Genomic DNA, 12,861 nt, shown 5'->3' with positions numbered 1-12,861 from the left:
ATTCTAGAGGGCGTTAGAAGGAACAGCTGGAGAAGCCCTGGGAGGAGAAGAGGAAGTGAACCAGGAGGATATCAGGGGCTGAGGACTGGGGCAGAGGGACAGCCAGGGTGGCTCAGGAACCCTATCTCTCCCCCAAACACAACACACCAAACAGCTACGAGTGAGAGGAAGAGGATGGAGTTGCCCAGAGGGGGTTGCAGGAAGAGGAGGAAACGAGGTGGTCCCATTCTTTGCCTTGGCTACGTGGAAGCCCAGGAGCCCGTGTGGCCAGGGCTTTGCCCCCTACCATGGGCGTGGGCTCCTGCGGTTTCTGATTGTGTGGAAGGTCTCCCAATGCAGCCCTTGTGTCTAGCTTCACATCTATACATCACTCCCCGGAGCCAGCCCAGCCCTGCCCTGTCCACTCCCCGCAGAGGCTGCTGCACTGACCCTGCCCCCACCTCCAGGACGCCTGTCCAGGTTGTGTGTCTCTGGTCTTCGGACCCAGTGGCATGTCAAGCTTCCTAATCATGTTGCAGGCCCTCATCTCCTTCCCGCAGACCTGAGGCACAGTCTAGCACCCAGGAACAAGCTTGTCCACCCGCCAGCACCAATGCCGACAAGATGGCCAGGGAGGGTCCCCCATGCATGGTACTAGAGTGTGCTTGGTGCTCGCCTGCTCTTGAGAGCTTGGCCTCTTCTTTTTCTTCCTCTGCAACATTTTAGCATCCCCTTCGGGGTTTGAATCACCCCTGCCTTGGACTCGTTGGGGTGCACACTGGACTGAAGGGGGTCAGTTAATTTTAAGTTCAAATTTTCAGCTTTGCCTCTTACTCAGGAGCCCGAAACAAGTTCCTTAACCTCTTTTTTTTTTTTTTTAAGATTTTATTTATTTATTTGACAGAGAGAGACATAGTGAGAGGGAACACAAGCAGGGGGAGTGGGAGAGGGAGAAGCAGGCTCCCCGCTGAGCAGGGAGCTCCATGTGGGGCTTGATCCCAGGATCCTGGGATCATGACCTGAGCTGAAGGCAGATGCTTAATGACTGAGCTACTCGGACGCCACATCCTTAACCTCTTTGAAACTCACCTATTAAAAATAAAAACAAACAAACAAATCAATCCTGTTTTGCTGGGGTTTTGTGAGGTTAAAATACCATTAGTGAAAGTCCCAGGCCAGATATCTGGTGCAGAGCAGGTCCCAGATAAACACTGGCTTCTTACCTCTTCCCTAAGGTGTCACAGTCTGACACCTCCCTGCGGCCTTGTCACCTCTGTCCTTCACACCCAGCAGTGGACTGTATCCATTTTAGATACTTGGTTACATATTGAGGACAGGCCTCCTCTTCATGGCCCGTTAGTGTAATAACTTTCTCATAAGAAATCAAAGGAAACCTGATGCATATGGGCAGGACAGAGGTAAGCACTTGCATGTCACTCACGAGGCTGACCCACCTGTCCGATTTGCCCAAGATTTGCCAGTGTAGCACCACATCTGATGTTCCAGGGCAGACCAAGAACCCGGGGCAGAAGGGACATCGGGTCACCTTCTCACCACTCCCAGCCTCACACACTGTCCGGCTTTCTCAGGCTCCTGTTTCCAGGCCCCACTGGCAGCTCGCTTGCTCCTGAAGAAAGGAGGGAGTCAGAGGGAGAGGGAAAAAGTAGAGAAAGGAGGGGAGAGGAAGGAGCGAAGGTGGTTTCTTTAGTCCTTTTCTAGGTGTGATGTCTAGCTCAGGAGCAGCATACCCCTTTCAGCCATCCCCACCTTGCTTTCCCTTGTCTCTCTGGATAGCATTGCTCCCCCTGGAGTCCCAGGTCAGGAGGTTTATCGTCCACATTCAGCGCAGGGTCCCCCAAACCCCAGTTTTGCACAGGGCAATGTGAATGGTGGCCAGATGTTTCCTGTGGAGCAGTGGGCTTGTGTCATGGGAGAGGAACCTCCCAGTATGAGGCTTGGAGTTTATAAACAGCATCGGTCCATCTTCCTCTCTTGGGAGAGAGACACCTTTACTCCGGAAGGTAAACAGATCTTCTCGAGGGAGGGGGCTGGGGTGTTTAAGCAAGTCCCTCTGGAGCTGATACACTCTAACTTTCAAGACATGTTTGCTATTCGATCACACTGGAACAAAGCTTGATCAGTGCCCAGACCATGCAGATATGTGAAAATATCCATGGAGAATGGTCTCCTGACAGGCTAGTCCATTCATGAAACAAAAATAATATGCTATAAGAAATGTCTGGAGAATAAGAAATCTTGTAAATTGAAAATACTAAGGAAACCAACACAAGACAGTAATAGAAGGGATGGATGAAAAAGACAAGGGCGTCTTCTTGCAATCAGAACAAAATGGACAAAAAGGTGGAAAACGAGAGAGGAAAGATAGGAAAATGTGATGACTCCATGAGGTTCAATAACCAACTAGTTAAGGAGTTCCAGAGAACAGGGGAAGAAGAAATGGGGTGTCATTATCAAAGGATGGATGTGGTTGCCAGAACTGGAGAACGGGGGTGCACGCTGCCAAGGCACAGTGAACGAAGGCCCACGGAGGGGGCGTGAGGTCGTGCGGTAGGACTGGACAGTCCCCTGGGAGCTCAGGCTCATTACAGACAGTAGAACCAGAATAATGCTCCACCTTCCTCATTCACAGCACTGCATCCTGGATTTTATCTTTGGAAGACCCTGAGGATTCGTTTCCCTCTCTCTCTGTTGCTTTCCAGTTATGACAGTCCTCCTCTCACCTCATTCCTTAGCCAGGACCCAGGAGCCCGGGTTCTGCCTGTCCTTGGAGAGACCCTGCCTTGCCCACCCCTACTGGCCCTCATGGTCAAGTTGCCAAGCACTGAACCAACCAGGCTTCTGAAAGTCACCTTATCCCCACCCATGGAGGGGCCCCCAGCGCCTGCCTCCCACCCCATGGCCACTGAGGGCCCCACGTGACTGTCTGAGGCAGACGTTTCCTGCTCCCTGGGGAATGCTGTGTCAGTGGCCAGGCGAGCCCCAGAGCCAACATCTGCCTGACCCGCCATGGGCCCCAACCTGCTACTGCTGCTGCTCCTGGGACTGGCAGGTAAGGTTAGAAGGAGCTGCACCCTGGGCCCCCATACTGCACTCCAGGCCCAGGAATAACTGGCATTATTGTGGCAATAGTAACTTTTGTAGGGCCCAGAAGGTGGACTTTCCGTCCCTGTGCCCCTGTGGCAGTGGGTGGACTGGAAAGTTTCCCCAGCTCCTGCCCAGTCTTCCCACATCCTTTCCTTCCCTAGGCCAGGGCTCCATGGTCACCCTCCCAGAGGTGCTGCAGGCCCCCGTGGGGGGCTCCATTCTGGTGCAGTGCCACTACCGGCTTCAGGACATCAAGGCTCGGAAGGTGTGGTGCCGCTTCTTGCCAGAGGGGTGCCAGCCCTTGGTGTCCTCCACTGTGGATCGCAGAGCTCCGGGTGGCGGACGCATATTTCTCACCGACCTGGGGGGTGGCCTGCTCCAGGTGGAGATGATTACCCTGCAGGAGGAGGATGCAGGCGAGTATGGCTGCGTGGTGGAGGGGGCCACAGGGCCCCAGACGGTGCACAGAGTCGCTCTGGACGTGCTCCCTCCAGGTGAGTTATCCTAGGCTGGCCATTGCCCTTCCCCGCCTCCACCGTGCTCTTGGGGGATGGGGGCCCTTAGCAGGGGAGGAATTGGGAGGAGATATTTTTGACTGCTCCCCAGGGACCGGAAACCAAACTGGGTGAGCAGTCTGAGATAAAACAGCCAGACAGTGGGTCCCTCCCCCCTCCCATGCTAGTGGGTTTCTCCATTGGAAGGCATATCCTCCTTCCTCACCCATGGCCTTGGCCTCCTCATCCAGCATTTTCAACATACTTAATGCTATATTTTTCCTCTAAGAAATGTTTTAAAGGAAGTATTAATTGGCATATCAATCTGGAATTCATTTTTTAAATCTTCCTGTTTATCACTCCTGTTATAATGGGTTTGATGGCTTAAAATTATTGAATCCGTATTTTATTTAATTTTATGTCTTCACTGAGCATATAGTATGTGCCCCACCTTTAAGCAGGGTGCGTTCGGTGCCTGAATTACTCCCAGCTCATTTTGTTTTAAAAATGAGGAAAATGTCACTAATAGATTATCAGTATTGTCAACCCTATTTTGAGTCTAGAAAGTACTTTCTTTCGGTAGGCTGCGGTTTTCTCTGATAGGCTACAATGTTCCAAGGTCTAAGCATTTATTAAAAGACAATTTTAAAGTAGAAGAAGGAATTTTCCTGAAAAGTTGGATGTTATAAGAAAAAAGATGTTCTGGAGGGAAAATGGCCAGCTGCCTGTAGAAGTAGAGACTGTTACAATCTTTCTCTTGTGGATGATAGGTCCTCCTTTCATTTTTAGGTCCTCCTTTCTCATGTAATTTGTGCCCAACCCCCAAGCCATGAAATGAAGAAAGGCATTTTTCCTTTTTCCTTTTCCCCCCCATTTGCTAATTATTAGTGTAGACTAAGTTGTCATTAGTATCCCTCTCATCTCTGGTCCATGATTGTTAGTTCATATTGTAAATATGTTCCTGGTGGTCTTTGTCATCCTCTGTCCTCCTCCTTCCTTGACACTCTAAGGTCTAATAGCTCCAACTTGTAGGATGGGATGGGGCAGGTGCTGGGACCCCAACAGCTGTAGAGGAAGATGCTCTGGCCAGCCAGCGGAGCGTGGCTTTCAAGGAGGGTATGGGTGGCTTAATCAGGAGGGCAGGACACATGCAGCAAGATGGGAAACACGGCCTCTCCAGATCCTGGTTTGGCTTGGGGTGGGAGATAGGAACCATGAGCCCCTGGGAATAAGACCCCTATCCTGAGGGTCTAGAAGGACCGGCCAGGTTCCCAAGACAAATCCTCAGGCCCAGAGAAATCAACCCTGAGTCCCATAGCCAGAGTTGAGTGTGTTGTAAGGACAATAGAAGCCTTGTCACAAAACTAAGACTTGGGCTCTGAGCAAGGCTCCCAGCAAGGGTCTTCTGGCTTTGTGTCACACTAGGGTTGATGCTAGAATTCCTTAGATCCTGAGGGCAGAGCTTTGGATGGGCTCATCCAGCCTGCAGGGTGTCCCATGGCTGCAGGTATATGGAGAAGTCTAGCAGGCTGTGCTGAGGCCCCTTTAGAGACCAACTGATGAGCACCAGGAGCAAGGTTGCCACTGAGTGGCACTCCACAAGAGTGGAGAACCTATTCTGGGGTGGGGTGGGGAGGCAGGCATAGATTACCCAATGGCTGATTCTGCATAGTCTGAGCAGACCAGATAGGCCAGGGGTCTGGAGGAACAAATGAAGGAAGGCAGGGGCAAGGGTTGGGGTCTGGTGGTGGAGGGGAAGGTGGGTCTGGTCACTAACAGGTAAAGACAGAAAGAGACCATCCCTGATCTCCAGAATTAGGCCCCTAAGGAATATGTCAAGCCCCATTTGTGTTACTTACTTGGGATCTCTGCTTCCTCAGCCCCACTCCCCCAGTCCCTCAGATCTCAACAGGCCTGTACCCTGCCCTCCATAGTTATATGCTCATTAATATTTCCTTCTGACTCAGCTCCTCGACTGAAAGAGAAGGAGACCTATAAGGCTGGGACTCTGGCTGGTGGCTCCTCCTCAGACACTGTGGGCAGTGCCACCCCTGCAGAACCCACCCCGGATGCGAAGAGGTACAGATAAGAGCTGTATTCGGTGGCTGGGAAAAGGGTGGTGGTAGGAAGGGGAGTGAAAGATTGTTCAGAGCCCCAGGCTAACTCAAGGGGACACCTTATGGTTCCTTCCACTCCTGGGGAACCTCTGATCAGACAGGAAGTCAGGCAGACCTGCCTGTGTATCCCAGTTCAGCAATGACCCCTTTATCCTGGTGGTCTTCGGCCAGGATAGCCTGACAATGTGTTTCTCTTCTGCCGTGCTTGAGTCTGTCCTCCTCATTCCATCCCCCAATTCCTCTTCTTGAAACCATGGCTCACCAAGACCAGCACCCTTCTCCACTGCTCTGGAGTTCCTGGTGAGCAGCTTCCTGCCTGGTTCAGTTCTGAGCTCGCCTATCCCTTTATGTCCTTCAGCATCCCCTTGATCTGGGGCGCTGTGGTCCTGCTGAGCCTGCTGGTGGCAGCAGTGGTGCTGTTTGCTGTGATGGCCAAGAGGAAAGGTAGGTAGCCATCCACCAGCCGACCCCAGCACAGCCCCGCTGGTAGTGTACCAGCTAGTCTTATACACAATGACAGACTCTAGGTCTGTGTCCCCTGTAGGTGGGCTTGTCTGAGCTTTAGTAAGGCCCACAGGTCCTAGAATTTCCTAGACGAGGGGTGGACAGGAAGGAGGAGATTCAGTGGGAGCTGTCCTGGTGACAGAGAGGATTTGGACAGGGTGGACAGTGGGATAAACAGGTGACTAGTGGAGGTGAAAGAAGGGTTTTAGGAGAAAGGCTGAGTGTTGAGGCAGGATGAAGGGAGGTGGAAGCAGTCAGTGGGTGGGGAGGCACCTGGCAGGCTGCAGCAGGTCTGGGGAGGCAGTGGGGAAAGATATGCTGCTAGGAGTGAGATGAAGGGTCTGGACAAGGAAAGAGCCTTCAGGGACTTCTGAAGGGAGGGAGGAGATGGGCTCTGAGCCAGGATGGGAAGCAGACTATGGTGTCATCCTCTGTCTTCCCAGGAAACAGGCTTGGTGTCCGTGGCCAACCTCAGAGCAGCGGAGTTCGGGGCATGGTAAGAGGCCTCTGCAGGCCCCCAGCCAAATTCCTCTTCCATCTGCCCAGTTCACTGAGAGGTCCCAGGATAGGGGGTGGTGGTGGAGAAAGACTGACACCCAGTCAGGGCCCATATCCTCTTCCTAAATGGTGTAAACTTTGTACCAGTTGTCTTCTACCTTCCCGCCTTGGTATTTCACCCTCCCCAATTTGGGAAGAAAGTTAGGCCTTCAAAATCTTCGAAGGGAATCCCTCTTACCCACCAACATACTCAGGACTTGAGAGATAGACCCAGGGTGATCCTGGGCTTCCCTTTGTGGGAACTGGAGTAGAAGGAGGCATTTTCTCTCTTTCTCACTTGCCTGCTTTTGTTACAGGCCTCCTCCTCTGTGGCCCACCACATCAGTAACTCTGGACTGGGACTTGATTTGCCATCGGACGTTCCATATGCTAGGCTCGACTCACCACCTTCCTTTGACAATACCACCTATAGTGTACCTTTTGATCCCCCATCAGAGAAATCCCCACCCCCAGCCCAACCCTCATCTCCCCCTCTGCCTCCTAAGGTACTAATGTGTTCTAAGCCTGTGACATATGCCACAGTCTTCCCTGGAAGGGACAAGGGTGGAGGGGCCTCCTGTGAGCCAGCCCAGGATCCACCGAACGGCCAAACGCCACCCAGTTAAGCTGTTCATCCTCCTGCACACTCAAGGAGAGCATCCCCAGAACTCTGTGCATCCAGCCAGCCAGCCCATGCCCTCAACCCTTAGGATATCAGAGAAGCTAGGGACTTTAGATTCTAACCTAATATCTTGGCTTTTCTGACCTGAAGTGTGACTGAGGTGTCTTGGGAATCCCCCATGCTGGTTCCTCTGCCATTATAACACTGAGTTAAATAAACTCTGAATGGTAATATATGAGCTCTTGATGTTTGAGGGGGAGGAAAGGGCCCGAGTTTGACTATTCCTATGGCATGGGAACTGAAGATTCTGGTCCAGGGTTTGTGTTGCATGATCTCCAGTCTGTTCTGCCAGTAGGGACAAAGTTTCATTCTCTGGTCAGAATACTATGATGGAGTTTGATTCAAGGGACACTAAGAAGCCTTCTTCAGAAGTATTTCCTGCCTTTTTCACGGTACCTAAATTAGAGATCCATTGGCTTTAGTCTAGAAACCTCTTTTGCCTTCTGCTCTGCACCTTGTAAATAGGCGGCATCTTCTGATGTGACAACACATGGGAGGAATGGGATCATGAGTGAAAGGAGACTCAGGACAGATGTGGTAAGAGAGATGGAGCTGAAAAGAAATAGGAGTGATGTTAAGGGAACATACAGAGGGTTGGCGGGGGGTAGGTGAGTGGGTGGATTGGGTAACTGGATGATGGACATTAAGGAGGGCATTTGAACTAATTTGGTTGTTACCTGCAACCAATGAATCACTAAATTCTATACACTATATGTTAACTAATTTGGGTGTTACATGCAACCAATGAATCACTAAATAATATACTATATGTTAACTACACTGAATTTAAATAAAAAATAAATAAAACAGGAGTAAGATCAGAAACTGAAGTAAATCCCAAGCCTATCCCTTGGCAGGACCAAGGATTTTCAAGTGCCAGGAGATAAAAGACCTCTGCAGACATGTTTATCAGAGCTAGTTCTCAACTGGGTGGACATCTGGTAGCACTGTACTCTTTGGCCTGAAATCTGGAGCCTGGAAAGAGCCCAGTAGAGAAAAGGCATGGCATGGGAAGAAGGGGAATGAATGGTAAAGGTGTGGTCATTGCCAAGTGTAAATGAAAGCTAGTCCAGGCTGTGGGTGGAAGGGCCTTTAAGATGTCTGCCAGGATTTCTTATGAAACTGTTCAGTTTGAAACTATCGGCCCATATTGAGATGAAAGACAAATAGAGAGAAGGGGGTGCTTGGGAAATTATTTTTTTTTTTTATAGTCATGGAGAGCTAGGCATAAAGTGTTTTTCACCATCTGGAGAGGCCCTGAGTTTGGTCTAGGTATCCGAGAAAGGACAGGCAGAGCAAGTACCCTGGGCTCCAGCTGGGTAGGCCTAGTGATGCTATTTTCAGGGAGCTCTGGCAGGATGTTCTGAGCTTCCCCTGATAGAGTCCCAGACTGTGACATAACACAAATTTACTTCTGTCCCTTGTGGAGGTGGCAGCTGCCCACCAATCAACTAAGCCCTTATTTTCCCTGGCTAAGATAACTGGGGACTTCCCTGCTGGGGAAGAGAGGCAATGAGGGTAGGGAAGGATAAAATTTAAAAAGAACCCGTCTGGGGAAAAAGTTACTGTGGTCTGAATGTAGTTTGAACTTTTTAGAGCCTGACAGAAGTAAAAGCATATTTAATAACACAAAGGAAAATACTAAGATCAACTGGCTGGTGGAGAAGAGGGAAGGAGGAAAGGGAAATACATTAATTCCATCAATGCTCATGGTAAAAGTCTATGAATACCAAACAGAATCTCTCAGTTATAACTGTAACTTCTGAGATGAAAATACAGATCTTCTAAATTTTATCATAAGAAACATAGGAAAACAAAGCAAATAAAATGCAGGTGACATGACAAGGCCATTGCTTCATATCAGAACCTTTGAATGCAGCTAAAGAAGTTCTCAGAGTAAAAGTCACACCCTCAACAAGAATTAAGCATCTTACTCAAGTTACTAGTTCATTTTAAAGGAGGAAAATTGTATAATACATAAATAAAAGAGCTTATTCTTTGAAATGAAATGAAATAAAAGAGAGAGTGTTAGCTAACTTACTCAAATAAGAAATAACAAGGGGAAAATAATCACAGATATAAAGACAATGAAAAATCAGAGTATTTTGTGTTCATGGTGTGCCTGGGGTGGGGATAATGAATGTAGAGAAGGCTGAAATAAATTTTTGGGGTGACTGAAATATCTTCTATCATGATTGTGGTAGTGGTATGTGGGTGTATATGTTTGTCAAAACCCATCATTAAAATAGGTGCACTTTCTTGTATGTAAATTACATTTTGATAAAGTTGATTTTTAAAAAATATTTGAAAGACCATGGGGGACTAGTTAAAATAATCTTAGAGAGGAAAATGTTCTTTAAGTTATTATACAAAACTCAGAAGCCATAAAAGAATTCATTGATACATTAAAACAAGAAAAGACTGATACCTTTTTCTCCACTAAAAAAGCACAATAAAGATAAAACTCAAAATGAGGAAAAGTTCTGCAACTTATACAAAGGCAGAGACCTCATTTCTCTAACTCCTACAAATCAATTAGAAAAAAAATACTTAATAGGATATATACATATAGCTCACAAAACAGGAAATATAAACTTAGTAAAGATGTTTTACTTACTCTAAGGGAAATGCAAATTAAAAGTACATTGAGAACGATTTAAAAGAAAATGGTTGAAGAATTCAGAAAATACTTTCTTTCCCCAAATTTTTATTTAAGTTCTACTTAGTTAATATATAGTGTAATACTGGTTTCAGGAGTAGAATTTAGTGATTCATCATTTACATATAGCACATGGTGCTCATACTAACAAGTGCTTGAACATAACAACTCCTTAAATTCTCTCTTCCAGGGGTGCCTGGATAGCTCGGTTGGTTAAGCATCTCGTTCTTCATTTCAGCTCAGGTCATGATTTCAGGGATCTGAGACTGAGCCCTGCATTGGGCTCTGCTGAGCATGGAACCTGCTTAAGATTCTCTTTCTCCCCCACCTCTGCCCCTACCCTCCCTCTGCTTGCTTTCTTTCTCTATAAAACAATTCTCTGTTCCATAAAAGCAATAAGAAAACTGGCAAAAATAGCCAGAATCAACTTTTTTAGAACTCTGGAAACCAATGGCTTGCATCAACCCAAAGAATCTTTACTTAAGAAAATTGGCTTTCTCTCCCTGTAGCTCATTTAAAGCACATAAAGCGGTATTCATAAAGTAGCCTTTACATGTCTGTGTTGACAGGCACACAATTTAAGATATAAGATATAACTTTTATGACATTTATAATACGAAAGAGTGGGCAGGGAATGGAGTTATACAGGATAAAAGTTTTTGTATATTGTTGAAATTAAGCTAGTATAAATAAGAACTGGATTGTTTTAAATTAAAATGTTAATTGTAATCCCTATAGCAAGGAAAAAACCCCCTCACAAATATAGTAAAAGAAATGACAAGGGAATTAAAATTAAATTTAAATTGTGTATTTAATATAATGAAAGACAGTGGAGAAAGAGAAGGAAACAAGACATCAGACACGTAGAAAACAAATAATAAGATGGCAGACTTGGAAACTAACAAATATGTGGAAATTAAACAACATACTTCTAAATAATAAGCGGGTCAAAGAAGAAACCACAAGAGAAGTTATAAATACTTTAAGAGGAATGAATTAAAAAATATAACACAGCAAAACTAAGGGGATTCAGCAAAGTCTGTGCTTAGAGGGAAATTATAGCTGTAAACACTTTATATTAAAAAAAAAAAAAAGATCTCAAATCAACAACCTAACTTTCCACCTGAAGAAACTAGAAACAGAAGAGCAGACTAAACCCAAAGCAAGTGGAAGGAAGGAAATAATAGATTGGAGCAGAAATAAATGAAATAGAGAACATATAAAGGGGAAAATATCAGCAAAACCAAGTATTAGTTCTTTGAAAAGATCCACAAAATTGACAAATCTTAGCTAAGGTTACTTTCTTTGCCAAAAGAACAAGAGAAGACTCATATTACTAAATGAGGAATGAAAGTAGAGGGAGCACTATGGACTTTATGAGACTAGAAGGATTATAAGGAAAATTGTGGACAATCATGTTTCATCAAAATAGATAACCTAGATGAAATGGACAAATTCCTAGAAAGACACAAACTACTTAAAGTGACTCAAAATTAAATAGAAAATCTCAATAGATCTATAACTACTAAAGAGGTTTAATTAATAATCACAAAACTTACCAGACAGAGAAGCCCCGGCTCAGATGACTTCACTGGTGAATTCTACCAAACATTAAAAGAGTTTTAAAACCAATCCTTCACAAGACCTTCCAAAAAATAGAAGAGGCAGGCCCTCATTCTATGAGGACAATTTTACCTCTATTCAAAGACCAGACAAAGAGATTACAAGAGAACTACTGATTAACATCTCTTATGAATACAGATACAAAAATCCTCAACAAAAAATACTAGCTAATAAGCTCTAGCAATAAATAGAAAGGATTATATAACAAGACAAAATGGGATTTATCCCCGGAATGCAAAATAGGTTCTACACATGAAAATTACTAAGACATACCACATTAATAGAAAAAAGGACCAAAACCACATGATCCTTTCAAAAGAGGACAGAAAAAGATGAAAATTGGCAAAATCCAATATGTTATCATGATACAAATGCTCAACAAGCTAGGAAGAGCTGGAAATTTCCTCAAAGATGACAGGGCATCTACAAAACACTCACAGGTAACATCATACCTAAAGGTGTAAAACTAAAAGCTTTGTCCCTAGGACTGAGAACAAGACAAAGATGTCCACTCTTGCCACTTTCATTCAATACTATAGGTTCTTGAGAGAGTAATTAGGCAAGAAAAAGAAACAAGAATCATCCAGATTGGAAAGGAAAAGGTAAAACTATTTCTATTTGTAGATGACATGATCTTGAATATACAAAATCCTAAGGAATCCACTCATACACACAAAAAAAATCCAATAACCCCAGAGCTAATAAATGAGTTTAGCAGTTCCAGAATACAAAATCAATATACAAAAATCAGTTCTATTTCTATGAACTAGCAGTGAACAACTCAAAAATGAAATTAAGGGGGCACCTGGGTGGCTCAGTGGGTTAAGCCGCTGCCTTCGGTTCAGGTCATGATCTCAGGGTCCTGGGATCGAGCCCCACATCGGGCTTTCTGCTCAGCAGGTAGCCTGCTTCCCTTCTTCTCTCTCTGCCCGCCTCTCTGCCTACTTGTGATTTCTCACTGTCAAATATATAAATAAAATATTTTTAAAAAAATGAAATTAAGAAAACAACTCCATTACAACAGAGTAAGGATAATAAAATATTTAGGCACAAATTTAACAAAAATTTTCAAGACCTCTACACTGAAAACTATAAAACACTGAAAGAAATTTAAAAAGACCTAAATATGTCTGATCTATTTTCATGAATCAGAAAACTTAT

At 45.6% G+C, this 12,861-nt stretch overlaps 1 protein-coding gene across 3 annotated transcripts in view; it reads left to right on the top strand.

Annotated features, from left to right (window-relative positions):
- The first annotated feature begins 2,683 nt into the window (after nt 1-2,683).
- TREML1 (triggering receptor expressed on myeloid cells like 1) overlaps nt 2,684-12,861 on the top strand; it is a 79,045-nt gene continuing 68,867 nt past the window's right edge. For 2 of the 3 annotated variants that reach the window (XM_082731732.1, XM_082731731.1), the window contains exons 1-5: nt 2,684-3,049; nt 3,246-3,578; nt 5,546-5,657; nt 6,054-6,139; nt 6,643-6,695. In XM_082731732.1, coding sequence (XP_082587858.1) covers nt 3,007-3,049; nt 3,246-3,578; nt 5,546-5,657; nt 6,054-6,139; nt 6,643-6,695 — 627 coding nt within the window. In that variant the 5' untranslated portion in view covers nt 2,684-3,006. Of the gene's footprint in view, nt 3,050-3,245; nt 3,579-5,545; nt 5,658-6,053; nt 6,140-6,642; nt 6,696-7,053; nt 7,594-12,861 lie in introns of those variants that run through there. The other variant, XM_082731730.1, reaches the window with a different exon arrangement.

Source organism: Mustela nivalis (genome assembly GCF_964662115.1).
Source record: "Mustela nivalis genome assembly, chromosome: 5".
NCBI classification, from domain to species: Eukaryota; Metazoa; Chordata; class Mammalia; order Carnivora; family Mustelidae; genus Mustela; species Mustela nivalis.
The sequence above is the reverse complement of the archived record's forward strand: the minus strand, read 5'-3'. Positions and strand labels throughout refer to the sequence as shown.